Source organism: Mobula hypostoma, chromosome 9, assembly GCF_963921235.1.
Source record: "Mobula hypostoma chromosome 9, sMobHyp1.1, whole genome shotgun sequence".
Classification (NCBI taxonomy): Eukaryota; Metazoa; Chordata; class Chondrichthyes; order Myliobatiformes; family Myliobatidae; genus Mobula; species Mobula hypostoma.
This window is the reverse complement of record NC_086105.1, coordinates 32,454,629-32,475,474: the sequence shown is the minus strand read 5'-3', so window position 1 is coordinate 32,475,474 and position 20,846 is coordinate 32,454,629. Positions and strand designations below refer to the sequence as shown.

Here is a 20,846-nt window from a genome sequence, read left to right as displayed (position 1 = left end):
GAAGGCAACATACCATCCAGGTATCTCATTCTTGTCCACAGAACCTCCTATCTGTTCTCCTAACTTTTGAATACCCTATCACTACAGCTTGCCTCTTTTCCCCCTTCCCTTCTGAGCCACAGAGGCAGACAGTGCCAGAAACCTGACCACTGTGATTTTCCTCTGCTAAATCATTACCTCTCCTCCAACAGTATCCAAAGTGGTATACCTGTTATGAAGGGGAATGGCCACAGGTGTACTCTGCACTAGCTATCATCTGTCCTCCTCTGACGGTCCCTCCGTTACATGTGTCCTGCACTTTGGGTGTAACTGCCTCTCTGTATGTCCTGGCAATCAACCCCCAATCCTCCTAAATGATCCAGAGTTCATCCAGCTCCAGCTCCAATTCCTTAATACCATCTGTAAGAAGCTACAGCTGGATGTACTTCTTGCAGTTGTGGTAATCAGGGACTCCGGAGGTCTCCCTGCCTTCCCACATTGAACAAGAGGAGCGTTCCACTATCCTGCCTGGCATCCCCACTGCTCTAACAAGAAAGAAAGTAAAAGAAAGAAAGAAGGAAATAAAGAATCAATCTACCTATAGCCTCCGCCTCTCTTTGCTGAAGCCTCAGTGAGCCAAAACCTAAACTTTCCACTCTAACACTGGCCCACTCACACAATAGCCACTCCCATTCAGGGAAAAAAAATAGCTCATGTCCCTCTCCTTGCCTTCTCTCCTGTGACTGTGGTTTAGACTCATACTCTCCTCATATTCCTCATTCTGAGCAAGATGTCCCCCCTCCTCCACCTGCCACCCCACCATATCTCTGTCTAAACAGTCAAAATCTTCTGGTCATTCCTATAAATTGAAAAGCACAGCACTAACCCTGTTTTGTTGAAAATTTTGAATAATAGTTGAAAACAGTTTTGGTGAAGTTTTGCCAAAGTGTCCAAAATAATGTTCTTGTGTGTGTTCGGAAGTTCCTTCCACAGCTTGGAGGGGGCCATAAGTTCATTGACATCAATGCTATTTTTCCCAGTCAGGTGGTGGCTGTTAGGACAAAGTCTTGTCTTCAATGTGTACTAACAGACAACTTCAGAGGATTGATAATGTAAAATATTTCTGAAAACAACTCGCATGTATAGAAAAGCCCCGAGCTTCCTGTGAGATCCTCTCTGCAACTGCAGAGCAGCCCTCATGAGCACCAGCTTCCTGCAGTTTCACTGCAGTTGCTAGGAAATGTTTTTGCTGAACCTGCAGCAGGTCGGAGCTGGCACTGAGTTAACGTCTGATTCATTTCAGTGGTGAGGAGGCTTTCCAGACAATCAGATAGGTTTCAGGTATCTTGCTAATTATTTGAGTTAACTACAATGTATTTAATAGATAATTTAAAAATTTATGTGCTTTTAATTTTTTTTTTGTCTTTATGTTTTGGGTGCTGTAATTATTTTAAATTGTTTTAACCAAACCAAATTTAAACATTGAGATTAAAGCCCGCTGGTTATTCAGCTCATAGTCATAGTCATAGTCGTACTTTATTGATCCCGGGGGAAATTGGTTTTTGTTAGAGTTGCACCATAAATAATAAATAGTAATAGAACCATAAATAGTTAAATAGTAGTATGTAAATTATGCCAGTAAATTATGAAATAAGTCCAGGACCAGCCTATTGGCTCAGGGTGTCTGACCCTCCAAGGGAGGAGTTGTAAAGTTTGACGGCCACAGGCAGGAATGACTTCCTATGACGCTCTGTGTTGCATCTCGGTGGAATGAGTCTCTGGCTGAATGTACTCCTGTTCCCAACCACTACATTATGTGGTGGATGGGAGACATTGTCCAAGATGGTATGCAACTTAGACAGCATCCTGTTTTCAGACACCACCGTGAGAGAGTCCAGTTCCATCTCCACAACCTCACTGGCCTTACGAATGAGCTTGTTCATGCAGAACTTGTCTGGAACATTACCTCTGAATTACATTGTGATTACATTGGGAGGGCCTGGACATTGTTTGCAAGGCCAGTGTTAATTGCCTCTAAGAACATGGGAGTGAGCCACCTTCTTGAACCAGTGTGGGTATTTGGGTTGCATCGTGCCATTGTTGATGTTGATTCTTTTTCAGTGAAGGAGAGGTAATACACTTTCAATACACTTGCTTCCCTTGTCCTTGACATGTATTCTTGGACTTTAGAAGAACGAGGACTGAATTGAAATTGAAATGTTTTTGATCCTAAGGGGATGTGAGAAAGTGGTGTTGCCACTTAAGGAAAGTCTTTAATGTTTGAACATACTTCTAAGATATGGTGACGGTTATTTAAAACTAAACTATTTAGGAGTTCCTTCTCCCCGCACACGGTGAATTCCTACACATTTCTACCCCAGAGGATAGAGAGTGCTGGTTGACTGAATGTATTTAAAGAGGTGGTAGGTATGTTTTTTAAAAGATCAGGGGATTGAAAGCTGTGAGGAAGTGAGGTTCAAGGCCAATGAACTATGATCATTATAAATAGCAGGACATGCTTGACGAGCCAGGCGATCTACTCTTACACCTTGACTGCAACTTGGCAAGTTACTGCCGTGCATTTTGAGGACTGGGTATACTGCAGCCACTAAGTTCCAGTTATGGACAGAATTAACATTTTGAATTGTGGGTGGGAAGCTGTCAAGCAGGCTGAAATTGTCCTGGATGGTGTTGAATTTCCTGAGTTTTGTTGAAGTTGCTCTCATTCAGGCAAGTAGTGAGTATTCACTCACACTCCTGTCTTGTGTTTTATGGATTGTGTAAAGGATTCAGACGGTCTGGAGGTAAATCACTTGCTGGCACGTACTGAGATCCAAACTTTTGTTTGCAGCCACAGTTGGTCAGTTACATTTTTATTCAGTAATGTATCCCGTTGGAATATGGAGGCATAGTGGGAACCTGATGATACCAATGTCCCAGCAAGTCAGGGAGAGAGAGTTAAGGCATTCTCCAATTGGACATGGACATTGTGGCCTGAATGTTACATGTCACTTACCATTTTCCTGATCTGATGAATGACCTTGTGAAAACAGGCATGTGCCACTTCGCTATTTAAGCCGTTACAGATGGAATGAATACCTTCACGTCTGACTGTTTGAAGGAGGCAGGTTCACTGATGATTCCAATGAAGGTAGATGGGCCTCGAAGATCACTGCCCTGGGAATGAGATGATTGACCTCTCATCACAACCGCCTTCCACTGTGCAATGCAAGATTCTGACCTTGAGAACCACGATCTACTTTTACCTCTTTCATATCCAAAATGCTTCAGGATTGGGATCCCTCCTAAAATGGGGCCTGTTCTTTTCCACAATTCTTTGTCTGAATGCCCCATTCCTAACTGCTGCCCCACCACAGCTTTGAGACTGCCCTTAGCAAACTTGCACATTACAATTAATTAACTATAGTTGCGACCGATCCTATTAAACACTCAGTCGTAACTACTTTTCCTGTGTTACCAATTTTTATTGTACATATGGTTCGGACCGTTTGTTATTTCTGTTAGGGGTGTTATGTAAATTCAAATTGTTATAGTATAACTTATCAATTGAACATCAACTGGGGGAATTTGTTGACATTAAAGTTTAGTGCTGATTCAGTTTGAATAGGAAAAATGATTAATCTCTTTTAGTTATATTTTAAGAACTATTAATCTAAGACTGACATCAGAATGACAAAGTCTGAAGATAACTCCCTGTCAGCAAGGGCAAAACATTGAATTCAACAAATTAAAAATAAGGGGATCTCTTTCCTGTACTCTGACTCATTGTTATTTGAGATTCCATTTTTCCTGCATTGGACTTCAGCACGTTGGCCTATCAAGCATTGGCCTAGGTGTCCAGAATCAGGTTTAATCTTACTGGCTTATGTTGTAAAATTTGTTGTTTTGTGGCAGCAGTATGTTGCAATACATAATAATTTAAGAAACTAAAAATTACAATAAGAAATATATTTAAAATAAATAAATTCATAGTGCAAAAAGAGAGCCATATAAAATATTATAGCGTTCATGGGTTCATTGTCCATTCAGAAATCTGACAGCAGAGGAGAAGAGCTATTCCTAAAGTGATGTCTGTCTGTCTCTGTCTGTGTGTCTCTCTCTCTCTCTCTCTCTCTCTCTCTCTCTCTCTCTCCCCCTCTCTCTCTCCCTCTCTCCCTCTCCTTCTCTCCCTCTCCCTCTCCCTCTCTCTCCCCCCCTTCCCCCCGCCCTCCTGTATCTCTTCCTTGATGGCAGAAATGAGAAGATGGCATGTCCTGCATGGTGGGGTCCTTCATGATGGATGCCACTTTATTGGGGCATCACCTTTTGAAGTTATCCTCGATGCTGGGAAGGCTGGTGACCATGGTGTAGTTGGCTGAGTTCACAACTTTCTGCAGCCTTTTCCGATCCTGTGCAGTGGCCCCTTCATACCAGATGGAGGTGCAACCATTTAGAATGCTTTCCACAGTGTGTCTGTAGAAATTTGCGAGAGTCTTTGGTGCCATACCGAGTCTTCTCAAAGTCCTGATGAAATATAGCTGCTGTTGTCCCTTCTCTGTAATTGCATCAATGTAGTGGGCTCAGGACAGATCTTCAGAGATGTTGATACTCAGAAAGTTGAAACTGCTCATCCTTTTCGCTGATGGTCCCTTGATGAAGACTGTTTTGTGTTGCCTCCACTTCCCCTCTTGAAGTCCACAATCAATTCCTTGGCCTTACTAACACTGAGTGGTTGTTATTGTGCCACCACTTGGTCAGCTGATCTGTCTCACTCCGGAATGCCTCCTCTTCACCATCTGAAATTCTGCCAACAATAGCTGTGTCTTTGGCAAATGGGGATGTCAGGGACTCAGTTACAGAGGGAGGTACAGAGGCCCAGGTTTTGGACCCTGTTCATTAGAACTGAGGGTATGATTGTGTTGAACACTGAGTTGTAATCAATAAGCAGCAGCCTGATATAGATATGGCTATTGTCCAGGTGATCCAAGGGCGATTGGAAAGCCAGTGAAGGCTGATTTATACTTCTGTGTAGGCTCTACGCCGTAGCCTACGCAAGTGGCCTACGCCATTGTGAGCATTTATACTTGTGCGTTGGTGTGTCTGCATCGCTCTGCTAGTTGGCAGTGGGGCTTCTATGCCACTGTGTTGAGTTTCTCCGTGTTGAGTTTCTTTGTGTACTTCAAACAATGGCGACTGAAACTGAGCGCATCATGTTGGAGTTGGAGCAAGTAGATGTTGAACAAGAGTTACTTTTATTGAAATTACAGCAATGCAGAAAAGAGAGAAGACATTGGAGGAGATGGTGTATACGTCTTTGAACGGATTGAGGCAGGAGGAGGGTGAACTTTCTGTGCTTGTCCGGCCACTGAGCGACATGGACGAGGAAATGCATTTCAAATATTTTCGGATGTCAGCAGGTAGATTTGACGATTTGACGAGAAGAAGCAACCGGAAATGCGTAGGAGGAAAGGTGATGCTACCAAGCAGACCAATCACAGTTGTTCGGTCTGCGTTGCTGCGACGCGTAGTTACATTTTTGGGGAGGTGCGCGTCAGGCTACGGGGCAGGGTACACGGCTATGGCGTACCTACGGCGTAGATTTGATGCAGAAGTATAAATTGGCCTTTAGATTGCATCTACTGGAGACCTATTGTAACGATAGGAGAATCAGAATCAGGTTTATTATCATCGGCATCTGACGTAAAATTTGTTAACTTGACAGCAGCAGTTCAATGCAATACGTAATCTAGCAGAGAAAATAATAATAATAATAAATAAAATAAAAGTAATAATAATAATAAATAAACAAGTAAATCAATTACGTATATTGAATAGATTTAAAAACGTTCAAAAACAGAAATACTGTGTATTAAAAAAAAGTGAGGTAGTGTCCAAAGATTCAATGTCCATTTAGGAATCGGATGGCAGAGGGGAAGAAGCTGTTCCTGAATCGCTGAGTGTGTGCCTTCAGGCTTCTGTACCTCCTTCCTGATGGTAACAGTGAGAAAAGGACATGCCCTGGGTGCTGGAGTTGCTTAATAATGGATGCTGCCTTTCTGAGGCACCACTCCCTAAAGATATCCTGGGTACTCTGTAGGCTAGTACCCAAGATGGAGCTGACTAGATTTACAACCTCCTGCAGCTTCTTTCGGTCCTGTGCAGTAGCCCCTCCATACCAGACAGTGATGCAGCCTGTCAGAATGCTCTCGATGGTACAACTATAGAAGTTTTTGAGTGTATTTGTTGACATGCCAAATCTCTTCAAACTCCTAATAAAGTATAGCTGCTGTCCATACTTTAGACACTCTGGACAGCGCTGAGAAATTGCAGCAGATCCAGGCCCTTGCTCAGGTAGGAGTTGATTCTGGCCTTGACCAACCTCTCAAAGCACTTTAACAGTAGATGTGAGTGCCACTGGGTGATAGTCATTGGGGCAGCTCACCCAGCTCTTCTTGGGCACTGGTATGATTGCCACCCTTTGGTAGCAGGTGGGAAACTCTAACTGCAGCAGTCAGATCGAGTGTCCTTGGACACTCCCGCCAGTTGAGCGACACAGGTTTTCAATGTCCTACTAGGTTCCATATCAGGGTTCAACCCTCTTCAAAGATGTTTTGATGTCAGCCTCTGAGAAGGAGATCACAGGGATACCAGGTGTTTCAGGTATATTTTTTAACTCCCTTTCAAATGTGCATAAAAGGCATTGCTCTCATCTAGGAGTGAAACATCACAGCCATTCATGGTGTTAGGTTTCATTTTGTAGGAAGTAACAGCCTGCAAACCCTGCCAGAGCTGATGTGCATCCGATTCCATCTCTAACTTCAATTAGAATTGTTTTATTGCTCTTAAAATAGCCTTCCGTATGTTGTACCTGGACCTCTTGCGTAGTTCCTACTCATCGGTCTTGAATGCCTCAGATCTACCCCTCAGCAGACATTGAATCTCCTGGTTCAGCCACGGCCTCTGGTTTGGGTAGGTCCAGAATCTTCTCAAAGGCACACACTTGTCCACACAAGTCTTGATGAAGTCAGTGACAACTATGGCATATTCATTCAGATTCAAAGACGAATCCCCGGATACGGTCCAGTGCACCAACTCAAAGCAGTCCTGTAAGCGCTCCTCTGCCTCCCTTGACCATATCTTCTCGGTCCTCTCCATGGTCTTTGGTAGTTGTGAGGACGTGTACAGCTAGGTGATCGGACTTTTCAATGTGTGAGCATGGAATGGCAAGGAAAGTGTTCTTGATGGCAATGTAACAGTGGCAAATGTGTTGCTGCCTCGGGTTCCACAGGTGGTTTGCTGGGGGCAGTTGTCCAGAGACTTCCAGTTGGCCTGGTTGAAGCCCCATTCAATAATTGGGAAGACATGAGGGTGTGTTATTTCCTGACTGAAAACAGAGCTCAGCTCCTCTAGCCTGAGTGGAATGTACGCCACTACCAGCATAATGGCAGGAGACTCCCTCAGCAGATAAAACGGACAACATTTGACTGCTAGAGTGAGATAGGAGACAGAACCAGCATATCAGTGCACCACAATGAAGTAATCATTAAACATACTCCACCTCCTCCGTTTTTAAAAGAGTCAGCAGTCCTGTTCTTAGATGTGGGAGAACATTTGTCTGCACCACCTCTTCTGGCATTCATTCCAGACTCCAACAATCCTCTGGGTGAATAAACACTCTGGAAGTGTTGTCACAGGACAGCAGCATCCATCATCAGGGACCTCACTCTCTTCTCACTGCTGCCATCAGGAAGAAGGTACAGGAGCCTCAGGACTCACACCACCAGGTTCAGGAGCAGCTACTACCCCTCAACCATCAGGCTCTTGAACCAGAGGGGATAACTTCACTCAACTGCACTTGTTTCATCACTGAACTGTTCCCACAACGTATGGACTCACTTTCAAGGATTCTTCATCTCATGTTCTCGATATTTATTGCTTATTTATTTAGTATTATAATTATTTCCTTTTTTTCTTTTTGTATTTACACAGTTTGTTTTCTTTTGCACGCTGGATGTCCACCCTGTTGGTGTGGTCTTTCATTAATTCTATTATGGTTATTGGATTTATTGAGTATGCCCGCAAGAAAGTGCACCTCTGGGTTGTTATGGTGACCTTAATGTACATTGATAATGAATGTAGTTTGAACTTTGAACTCCCCTTCAGTTTCCTTCTACACCTCCTTTCTCACAATTTAAACCCGTAGCTTCTTTTCCTTAACACCTCCAACACGAGAAGTAGGTTTTCACCATATACCCTGTTTATCTCCCCTCACAATTTTCTATACCTCTGTCAGATTGCCCCTTGGCCTCCTCCACCCTACAGAAAAGTCAGTCTATCCTGTCTCTCCTTATACTTCAATTGCTCCAATCCAGGCAACTTCCTGCTAATATCTTATCTTCTAGTGTTTCCTCTGGAATATGACCAAAACTATACAGTTTATTTGTGCTGCCCCTCTGCCACCTCCTAGGACCAGCATCAGTTTTCCTGGGGACTCTACCTCTGCCTCCATTTGCCACAACAACCCGCTTTGAACTGATGCATGGGCGTGAAGCAGGAGGTTCCTGTGTCCAAGCTGCTGATAGCCTGGATTGTAGGTAATACCAACTCCCTCTGGTATGTCAAGTAATGAATGTTACACGTGAGGTATGTACAGCTGGCATCCTAGGTAAAAACATGACTAAATTGTGATACGTAAGATGCTTATGATTGGAATCTGTTAATATGGGGTGGGGGTGGGAGGCAGCATTTGATAATATAAAAGGTCTGTGAGCTCTGGTCTTTTTCATGGGCCCTTAGCTCCCAGTGGACTATAGGCCATTGATGCCCTCCCGCCTCTATTGTCCAAAGTCAATGGTATGGGTTGGAACTCATCAATGTTTCTGTAGCCCATTGTATCCACTGTACGGGGGATTGGCCTACACAGCTTCACCAGAGCCCTGTTTGCCAGCCTTACCCATTTCCACCTCTCATGACCGGATGTACGGTTGGACCTGGAGAGGCTGTGGGCTATGGTGCATTCTGAGAATTGTTTTCTGTGACAACGTAAGAACAATTGTGCATTTATTTACATGAAAGTTGTATTTGTCGCTAGAGGAGGGTTTCTTGAAAGTTGTATGAATAGCAGATTGTACTTTATACATTAGTGTTTATTCAAGTGCTATGAATTGTGTATTTTCCTTCTAGGTTTTATGTGAACTTTTTCAGCGAGGAGGTGATTAACCCAGAAAGGTACGCAATGACACTGTGTCAGTATGTAAGGACGTTCAATTAAATATATAATCCTTTTCATTTTTCATTTTTAAATCTTTTTTAATAATTATTATTGAAAATCAACAACAAAGAAAAATACATCAAAATAATCAAGACAACATATCAATATGTATAATAAGAGTTAAACTATCAACCAAGCTAAACAGTATATCAATAATAATATGAAAAAAAAATGTTAAAGCTATTTTTTTTGGAAAAAAGAAAGAAGGGAAAAAGAACCCCTACTAACTAAAACAAAAAAACCCCTAATAACAAAAAAATTGGGGGGGGAAACCCATTTGGAGCACAAACCTGGAGCTATACACCATACAAGCTTCCATAAAAAAAGACATCAATCCGCCAACTAAATCCATTTACCCAAGAATCAGAAGAGGACCATCTTAATTAACTCAAATCAAATGATAGTAACGGGCAAAAGAGCCCCACCTTTTCTCAAAGTCAAATCTAGGATCAAAAGTTCGACTTCTGATTTTTTCCAAACTAAGACATAACATCACCTGAGAGAACCATCGTATCAAAGTGGGAGCAGAGGCATCTTTCTATTTTAATAAAATAGCCCTTCTAGCCAATAATGTGACAAATGCAATTATGTATTGGTCTGATATAGAAATACTGTGAATATATTGAGGAATTATACCAACCAAAACTGTCAATTTATTAGGTTGTAAATTGATTTTTAAAGCTTTAGAAATTGTAGAAAAAGTAGATTTCCAGAACTGTTTCAATACAGAACATGACCAAAACATATGTGTCAATATAGCTATCTCAGTTTTACATCTATCACACTGACTACTAACATTAGGAAATATTTTAGGCAATCTCTCCTTTATCAAATAATAACGATGTACAATCTTAAACTGAATTAGAGAATGACTAGCACAAATCGAAGAAGAGTTAACTAATCCTTTTCTCAGAAGGTCATGATCTAAAACTGATTACAGGTACTGAAGTGTTCAGTCTTGGTCTCACATTATCTTTTGGGCAAAGATTGTCAAAGCAAGGTCTGGTGTACCTGGATGTAGAAGTATGCATTATTTGAAGAGCAGAGAATCTCACCTTGAGAATCTCATCATTGGCCTCTCATATAAAAAGGCAAAAGTAAATGCTTTGTCTGTTTCCCTCATGAGGAGATGCACGTTTGGCAGAGGATTTGCAGAAAATGAACTTCAAGCAAGTAATTGCCACTTTCCATTCACTCCTTATCCACTTATCAGACGCTAACAAAAGCTTTGCAAAACACTAATCCTACTTAATGACAGATTTTTATATTTTTACTTTATTCCTACCCCATTTTTAAATGTTGGTCTCCTTTCCACGTATGAACTAATTATGGGTGAGGAAGACGACTCTGCCCATTTTAATTCATCCATTTGAATATGACCCATCGGGCTTATCATGGCAACATCTATTTGGAAGATGATTGCATCCGCCCTCTGTAAGTCTAAGTCCAATGTATCTCTGCTTGGAATGTCAATTTCTCAAAGAAATCAAGGAAAATAAAAAGCAACACTCACAAAACACTGGAAGAACTCAGCAGGCCAGGCAGCATCTATGGAAAAGAGTACAGTCGACGTTTCATGCCAAGACCCTTCAGCAGGAGTGGAGAGAAAGAGAGGAAAATTACTACAAATTGGAACAGAAACTCTTCCTACTGTTTGACTCTTTCCAAGTTAAATACTGTATGTCTACTTCCTCTCAGCATGTAGTGCTGTCCACCAATACTCCAACGTAAATTATATCAAAATGCTATAATTCGTCACATTTTATAATGAATTTTAAGCACAATGAAATCTATGAAGAAGTTTGAATTTATATATTGTGTTTTTGTAGGACTATTCCTCTGGCAATTATCTTCACTCTGATTCTTATTACGGTATTGTATCTGCTTGTAAATGTGGCTTACTACACTGTGTTGACAGCAGATGAAGTGTTGGCCTCTGGTGCAGTAGCTGTGGTAGGTAACTGGTAACACCAGAATCTGTTTCTCTTCTACTGTTTTCTTTGTTCAGTTGTTGAGTGTGAATTGTGACCAAGCTTGTCTAGATGCATGTTTGTCAGAAGTATAGCTCTCAGCCCCTCCAGTGCTGCCTGTGTGCAGTCTGCACATTCTCTCTGTCACCGTGTAGACTTCCTCAGAGTGCTCTTGTTTCCTCTCAAATTCCAAAGACACGTGGCTTGATAGATCAATTGGCCACTGCAAATTATCTCCAATGTGACGGTGAGTGATAGAATCTAGAGGGAGTTAGTAAGAACCTGGGAATGATATATATAAAGAAATTGGGATTAAAGTAGAATTTGTGTAAAAGGCTGCTTGATGGTGGGTGAGCATTTGATAGATCGAAGAGCCTGTTTCAATGCTGTATCTCTCTTTGACCCCATGACTCCACATGAACACAACAGCATTCTATTTGGCCCCATTCTGCCAAGATCTCTTTTTAAGAAATAGCCTAAAAACAATTTATCGTGTCTGTCTTTAGCGACGTTCAAATTAAATGACAGGCCTACGTCTATTTGCAGCCTGGTTTCATCTGCCCTACTTACCACTGTAGTGGGATTCTTGGGGGAAGGAAGTTCAGATTCTGTCCTGCCCAGTCTTGCTGTAGGTGACATAGGTTCTGAAATTGTGGACCAATTTTATTTCTGTTATATCTTAGTCAAGCCTAGTTTACATCTTCTTCTACTGTTGTCCCACCAGAATTGAAGTGGAAGCACAATAAGAACAAGAAATTTCCAGCTAACGGGTCTCTAAAAAGAATATCAAATGGACACGAATAGAAAAGGAAAACATAATCAGCAACAATATCTTAGCCAATCACTGTAGCCCCTTACATCTCTGTATCTCTTTCCACACCTTTTAGTGAACATGCTCTGAATTACATTCACAACCCTGCCATTCTCCGGCTCTGTTTTTATCAGGAGAACCTTCAGAAGCCTCAGCCTAACTTTTTGCATCTCCACTCCTTAACTCCTTTACATCCACAAACAGGACATATGTGCAGGCTGTTGGCCAAAATGAACTGAGTGAATCAGATTTGGGATGTTTCTATTCTCACACTTGGGTCTTCATAAAGAGAAGATTCTGCAAGATTTAGATTTTTGTATTGGACACCTACCTTGAACCAAACCATCCTTTCATGATGTTGGACTGTTCACCAATATTTCAGTGTAATATATATTGAGAGTGGAAACTGTTTGCAAATAATGATACTCTTCCTTCAATTAGACTTTTGCAGATCGGACACTGAGTGGATTTTCCTCAGTCATTCAAATTCTGGTGTCACTATCATGTCTTGGAGCTGTAACTGTAGGACTGTTTTCTGCTTCCAGGTAGGTTTGGGGACATATTTTTGACTGAGTGTGAATAGAAACATAGAAAATAGGTGCAGGAGTAGGCCATTCAGCCCTTCGAGCCTGCACCGCCATTCAGTATGATCATGGCTGATCATCCAACTCGGAACCCTGTACCTGCTTTCTCTCCATACCCCCTGATCCATTTAGCCACAAGGGCCATATCTAACTCCCTCTTAATTATAGCCAGTGAACTGGCCTCAACTGTTTCCTGTGGCAGGGAATTCCACAGATTCACCACTCTCTGTGTGAAGAAGTTTTTCCTCATCTCAGTCCTAAAAGGCTTCCCCTTTATCCTTAACCTGTGACCCCTCATTCTGGACTTCCCCAACATCAGGAACAATCTTCCTGCATCTAGCCTGTCCAATCCCTTTATAATTTTATACATTTCAATAAGATCCCCCCTCAATCTTCTAAATTCCAGCGAGTATAAGCCTAGTCAATCCAGACTTTCTTCATATGAAAGTCCTGTCATCCCAGGAATCAATCTGGTGAACCTTCTTTGTACTCCCTCGATGGCAAGAATGTCTTTCCTCAGCTTAGGGGACCAAAACTGCACACAATACTCCAGGTGTGGTCTCACCAAGGCCTTGTACAACTGCAATAGAACCTCCCTGCTCCTGTACTTGAATCCTCTTGCTATGAATGCCAGCATACCATTCGCCTTTTTCACCACCTGCTGTACCTGCATGCCCACTTTCAATGACTGGTGTACAATGACATCCAGATCTCGTTGCACCTCCCCTTTTCCTAATCGGCCACCATTCAGATAATAATCTGTTTTCCTGTTCTTGCCACCAAAGTGGATAACCTCACATTTATCCACATTAAATTGCATATGCCATGAATTTGCCCACTCACCTAACCTATCCAAGTCACCCTGCATCCTCTTAGCATCCTCCTCACAGCTAACACTGCCGCCCAGCTTCGTGTCATCCACAAACTTGGAGATGCTGCATTTAATTCCGTCGTCTAAATCATTAATATATATTGTAAACAACTGGGGTCCCAGCACTGAGCCTTGCGGTACCCCACTAGTCACTGCCTGCCATTCTGAAAAGGTCCCGTTTATTCCCACTCTTTGCTTCCTGTCTACCAACCAATTCTCCACCCACACCAATACCTTACCCCCAATACCGTGTGCTTTAAGTTTGCACACTAATCTCCTGTGTGGGACCTTTCAAAAGCCTTTTGAAAATCCAAATATACCACATCCACTGGTTCTCCCCTATCCACTCTACTAGTTACATCCTCAAAAAATTCTATGAAATTCGTCAGACATGATTTTTCTTTCACAAATCCATGCTGACTTTGTCCGATGATTTCACCGCTTTCCAAATATACTGTTATCACATCTTTGATAACTGACTCTAGCATTTTCCCCACCACCGATGTCAGGTTTACCGGTCTATAATTTCCCCGGTTTCTCTCTCCCTCCTTTTTTAAAAAGCGGGGTTACATTAGCCACCCTCCAATCCTCAGGAACTAATCCAGAATCCAAATAGTTTCGAAAAATTATCATTAATGCATCCACTATTTCTTGGGCTACTTCCTTAAACACTCTGGGATGCAGACCATCTGGCCCTGGGGATTTATCTGCCTTTAATCCCTTCAATTTACCTAACACCACTTCCCTACTAACTTGTATTTCCCTCAGTTCCTCCATCTCACTAGACCCTCGGTCTCCTACTAGTTCTGGAAGATTATTCATGTCCTCCTTAGTGAAGACATGTGCCATAAGAAAGTGCTTGCTTTAACCTTTTGACTCCATTACTTAAACAATTTGTTGTAAATACCAGTGTGGGTTTAGCATTGCTGAGAAAGGAAAATACAGAGGATCCTTTGTTGCTTTAATGTTTAAGAAGGTAGAGAATAGAGGTTCTGTAATTACATCTGCTGCATTAAATTTATACAATTGTTTAATTATATTTCAAATAATCTGCTTCAAATGTTATGGTCTGTTCCATGGTGAAGGAATGTTTATTTGTCCAGTAGGTATAGATGCAAAGGATAAACACAAGCGTTTGTGTCAACCAGACAACTTAATTATTGTGACAATGATTTCTGGACAGTGTTGTATTCACAGTTTATATGCATACAATCTCATACTTTATAGAGAGTTACTGTTGCCTGAGCGTCAAAGAACTACTTAAACGATCATTGCTGTGGAGACCAGGAGCTGACACTGAAACATGGCTACAGCTGTTAAACTGTTTAATTAGTGACCCACTGAACTGAGGGTTCAGAGACGTAGGTTCAAACCCACATGGACATTTAAATTTAACCAGAAGGAATTTCTGAAAAGCCATCCACGAAATTGACAAATTCTCCTCCAAACTCAGCTGATTTACTGATGTCCTTTAGGGAAGAAAATCTGCTCCGCATCCAGACTGCTCTAACTGTGACTCTGGATCACAAAAACATCATTGGTTTTTCAACTAGCCTCAAAAATTACCCGACGTGCTAGCCAATACAAGGGAAATTGGGGCTGGAGGCCATGCTAGAGATACCAACTTGTGAATAACAGCTACAGATATATTGTGCCATGTTCTTGATAACATGTACTTTTTCTGTCCTTCAAAGAGTATTCTTTGTGGCTTCAAGAGAAAACCAGTGGCCAACAATCTTCTCCATGATCCACATCCAACACCACACCCCACTTCCAGCTGTAATTCTGATAGTGAGTACAGACTGCAGGTGGCATCTGTATTTCTCTCATCAATGTCTAATAAATGTACTTATAAAAATACCGTATTCTGCAACAAATGATGTTTACATTTGCTTTACTGTAGGTAAGATCACTGAAAAAGATTTGTAACATCTTTTCCTGGTCACAATTGATTTGCTGCCAAAATGTTATCATAAATGTGTTTTCTATTTCATGTCAAATCCCTATGAGAACTGGACACTTCGAAGTTTTTCATTAGTGATGTACGTCACTTAAAAAGTTGAACGTATCAATGGGATCCTGGCAGCCCAGAGATATCCATAAAATGCTGGTGGAACGCAGCAGGCCAGGCAGCATCTATAGGAAGAAGTACAGCCAATGTTTCGGGCCGAGACCCTTCGTCAAGACTGACGAATCTTTCAAATCTCTTACTATCTCTTCTTTCAGTTAGTCCTGACGAAGGGTCTTGGCCTGAAACGTCGACTGTACTTCTTCCTATAGATGCTGCCTGGCCTGCTGCGTTCCACCAGCATTTTGTGTGTGTGCTGCTTGAATTTCCAGCATCTGCAGATTTCCTCGTGTTTGCAGAGATATCCATACTCCCTTAACTTGATCTGCACTAAATATTGGGAGAGTGATGTTACAATTCAAATGAACCAATCATGAAAAAAAAGACATCATTGTGTGGTCTCTGCATGGGATCAGATTATTATTCCTTTTGAAAAGTGGACAGTACGTGTACTGTGCCTCATCTCAATATTATTCACACCTGAGTTACAGCCTCTCTTCTGGAAAAGCATCAAACATTTCTATTTAATAACTAAAACTCATTCTTGTGCATGGTTCAACATTTTCAGATTAGTGCAGAAAAGACCTTCAATTGACCAACTCCAGACATAAGAATGGGCAGCACACATCTAATAACTCTCTTTATTGAAAATAATATTCATTATTTTTTTCTCATGGGACTGATTTAATTTTATGTGAACATTATCTTTCAGATACATGTGGTACTTGTAACTTAACTATTGAGTGTAGTTACTGTAAGTTATTTCTGTCTTTCTCAGTATCCACTGGTCATCCTGATGATTTTCATTGGTGATCTGTATGGTTTGCTGAATTTAAACAGCTTTCCTCGTTGGCTGTTTATGGGATTGGTAACCCTTGGACTCATCCGGCACCGTTATAAACAGCCTGATCTACACCGTCCATTCAAGGTAGAGTATGATACGCCAGCCCAGAACTTGCTCATTTTGTGAGACTATTTTTAGAAGCCTCTGTGAAGGCTTGTCACCCATTCAGTCCCTCATGATTTGGCTATTGGTAGACCTGATCTCTACTAAGCCCTTCAGTTTTCAGCCACTTGTGCCCTCTTGAAGAAACTCACTTCATCTCCTGGTAATGGAGTACCAGCTTCCTGCGGTGCCAGTGAAGATCCCTCTCTAGTTAGAAATCTCAGGGAGATGCCATCCATCAGCCCTGAACCAGGTAGAGCTAAGGAGGATATGGAGTATTAAACCAGTTTTCAGCCTGGTTGAAGTGTCATCTCACTGAGAATAATTGCCTTTTCCAATATCACTTGAGATTTTGCATACTCAGCTGCAACCATCCAGGCAGCCTACTGTTTGAGCATTAAAAATGAGATGACTTCACCAAACAACACAATCCTTGCCTGCAACTGATAGTTTCATCCCCAAATATGGTAAATTTTCACCACATTTGTAGAGTGGATGAAAACAACAGTTATGTACCCTTTGTTGTATACTGTAAAATAGAATTTCCCTTAACTTAAAGCAGCAGACCCTTTAGTGTTACTAGCTTGTCAGTTTTCATGTTGCAATCCAAAGATGAACTCCCATTGCACATCCTTCCAGTGCAGGAAACCCTTTATAATGGAACTGGACCAAGCTCTCAACATTGGATGAGGTCATCCCCAGCTCTCTGTACTCATAAATAAAATACAACCCTCATTACTTTGGGATTACGAGGATGGATGCTTGTATATTATTTATAAAATAAACCTCAGAATATGTCATATTAAATCAAAGAGTTGTTAAGGCACAGAAGGTTGCTTGCCCCATCAAGTCTTTACCAGCTCCAGTTGTATTCACATTGTGTATATTTTATATACTGTATATATACTGTACTTATGAGTAAAAGGTGAAAGATCCCGTGGTAGGGATGTCAAAGGCAAGAGAATGTAGTTTAGAGGTGAGAGGGAGAAGCTTTAAATTTGATGGGTAACTTTTTATAAGAGAGTAGTCGATCTCTGAAACTCAATGCCATTTGGGAGGCAGATGTGCTTAAGAGGCATTTAGACAGGCATTTGAACAGGCAAGACAGAGAAGGATAGGGATCTAATGTGGGCAATTGGGAATGGTGCGAGTGGGCAAAATGGGCAGCATGGACGGTATGAGGACAGAATTTATGACTATGTATTTTATGACTATGTTCTGAAGCAGGTAAATGGTACTGATGTTAAAAGTTACGTAAAGATGATCTGATTTTTAAAAATTCTTATCTCCGTAGGTTCCAATGATCATACCTGGAGTCTTTAGTGCACTGTGTCTGTTCATAGTGGTGATGTCCCTTTACTCTGATCCTCTCAGCACTGGAATTAGCTGTGCTTTAACACTTTCTGGTGTACCTGTCTATTACCTGCTGATAAACAGACAACAGCAACCAGGCTGGTACAGAAAAGCACTTAGTAAGTAACAAGACACAAACTTTACCTGTGTGATAAGGACTAAAAAAATGGGGATCCAAAGAACATGATTAACCTGAGGTGTTGCAGTAGTTGAAAAATAAAGCAGAACACTAATAGTCATACTTTATTGATCCTGGGGGAAATACACACTCAGCAGGTTAAGCAGCATCTGTGGAGGCAAAAGGTGTATGTCAACATTTTGGGTCAAGACCCTACATCAGGACTACCACTCCAACAAGTTCACAACAGTGATTGAGTTGCCTCTGTGTATGAGTCCTACAGCTTTCCCGTCTTTCATTGTGTTGCAAACTCAAAATGCAAAGATTTATCGGGCTGGTTCTCAATGTCAAATGTCATCAGTGCTGTATGCAACAACTACATTTAATCATTTTACAGCAGTTGTTTTGGGATTTGCGTGCACTGTAAATGCATAAGCCTCAAACTTGCTAACCATTTTGGGGAGACTGAATTTGTAAATGTATTTCATTGCTGGATTCTGCATGGAGTCCAGTGCTGGACCCAGTCTTTCTGGGATTCCCCAGTATCAAGTGGGAATTTATATAGAAATTAATTCTAGAATTAATTTCATGTAAAATGAATATTATTAAATGTTTCAGTAACAGAAAAAAATCTAGTCTTTTAAGTGGTTGCTTCAATTTTAATAGTTTTTCAATGTTTCTGAATGTAAGCAATATTTTTAAAATATCAAAATTCTCTCACAGTGCTTAGCTTTTAAAGGTGGCACAAAGATTTTGACACCTGTTAAAGCTTTAAGCCCCTTTGCGCAATGTCCTTGTAACTCAACTGGCATGAGTCCTGATGAGAACAAACTGATAATTTGAATCAGTGAACTTGGTCCTGTGAGCCTGGACAATTGCCAGCATGGCAATGGGCCAGCAGGATCTGAATCATTCAACTACGTTTCGCCATTTCCCACAGTGGGTTTTATACTCAGTTCTGACATTACTTGTTGAGTGCTACAGTCAGTCCAAGTACAAGGTTATCAGGTGAAGAAACAACTGGGCTCATTGATATTCTTTTTGTAAAAAATGACCATTAATATATTTTTGTTTGTGTCATGTGATGACTGAGTGCCTCATACGTCCAACATCATTAAAAGTAAATCTGCTTACTTTTGCAGATCTCTTCACTGCCAAACTGCAAATTTTAATGCAAGTAGTGCAACAGGAGATTGTAACCTACTGAAAATTTGCCAGCGACCCCTTGAATTTCCTGAACTTTGATCTGTATGTGAAAATTCCATTCCCACTAACCGTGTGTGTGAATTCTTACGCAAGAAAATCTGTTAGTTTTTCTTATTCTATGTTAACTATTTTGAATTCTAAATATAAATGAGAACTGCTGGATAAGCTGTGTATATCTGTCAGCATTTGAATTTGTAAAAGTAAACAAAATCAAGAGAGAGGAATAATGATAAAATGATAAAAGGGAAAAATTAAAGATAGTAAGAAACAGTCATTTATTGTGTCTTTTTTAAATTCATATATAGTGCAATGAATTGGTCAGTTGTTTGTGGTAACTGATACATAATTGACACAACTTGTCCCAAATATAAGGACCTTAATTTGCACAAAGGTTTAAGAGTCCAGGAAAAAAACTTCTAAAATGTCTCATTTTGTTTGAAATGGACACAGAAACATGGAAAACCTACAACACAATACGGGCCCTTCGGCCGAACATGTCCCTACCTTAGAAATTACTAGGCTTACCTATAGCCCTTTATTTTACTAAGCTCCATGTACCTATCTAAAAGTCTCTTAAAAGACCCTATCGTATCCGCCTCCACCACAGATGCCGGCAGCCCATTCCACACACTCACCACTCTCTGAGTAAAAACCATATCCCTGACATCCCCTCTGCACCTACTTCCCAGCATCTTAAACTGGTGTCCTCTTGTGGCAACCATTTCAGCCTTGGGAGAAAGCCTCTGACTATCCACACAATCAATGCCTCTCATCATCTTATACACCTCTATCAGGTCACCTCTCATCCTCCGTCGCTCCAAGGAGAAAAGGCAGAGTTCACTCAACCTATTCTCATAAGGCATGCTCCCCAATTCAGGCAACATCCTTGTAAATCTCCTCTGCACCCTTTCTACGGCTCCCACATCCTTCCTGTAGTGAGATGACCAGAACTGAGCACAATACTCCAAGTATGGTCTAACCAGGGTCCTATGTAGCTGCAACATTACATCTCAGCTTCTAAATTCAATTCCATGATTGATGAAGGCCAATACACCGTATGCCTTCTTAACCACAGAGTCAACCTGCGCAGCAGCTTTGAGTGTCCTATGGACTCGGACCCCAAGATCCTTCCGATCCTCCGCACTGCCAAGAGTCTTACCATTAATACTATATTCTGCCATCATATTTGACCTACCAAAATGAACCACTTCACACTTATCTGGTTTGAACTCCACCTGCCACTTCTCAGCCCAGTTTTGCATCCTATCGATGTTCTGCTGTAACCTCTGACAGCCCTCCACACTATCCACAACACCTCCAACCTTTGTGTCATCAGCAAACTTACTAACCCATCCCTCCACTACCTCATCCAGGTCATTTATAAAAATCACAAAGAGTAAGGGTCCCAGAACAGATCCCTGAGGCACTCCACTGGTGACTGACCTCCATGCAGAATATGACCCGTCTGCAACCACTCTTTGCCTTCTGTGGGCAAGCCAGTTCTGGATCCACAAAGCAACGTCCCCTTGGATTCCATGCCTCCTTACTTTCTCAATAAGCCTTGCATGGGGTACCTTATCAAATGCCTTGCTGAAATCCATATACACTACATCTACTGCTCTACCTTCATCAATGTGTTTAGTCACATCCTCAAAAAATTCTATCAGGC

General features: G+C 41.4%; 1 protein-coding gene across 1 annotated transcript in view; it reads left to right on the top strand.

The window, feature by feature from the left end:
* LOC134352231 (cystine/glutamate transporter-like) overlaps positions 1-19,445 on the top strand; it is a 39,967-nt gene extending 20,522 nt beyond the window's left edge. Inside the window, exons 5-11 of the mRNA XM_063059524.1 lie at positions 9,163-9,207; positions 11,080-11,203; positions 12,473-12,576; positions 15,181-15,277; positions 16,333-16,482; positions 17,795-17,972; positions 19,114-19,445. Of these exons, the coding sequence (XP_062915594.1) occupies positions 9,163-9,207; positions 11,080-11,203; positions 12,473-12,576; positions 15,181-15,277; positions 16,333-16,482; positions 17,795-17,972; positions 19,114-19,178 (763 nt within the window). The 3' untranslated portion in view covers positions 19,179-19,445. The remainder of the gene's footprint in view (positions 1-9,162; positions 9,208-11,079; positions 11,204-12,472; positions 12,577-15,180; positions 15,278-16,332; positions 16,483-17,794; positions 17,973-19,113) is intronic.
* Positions 19,446-20,846: the final 1,401 nt, after the last annotated feature.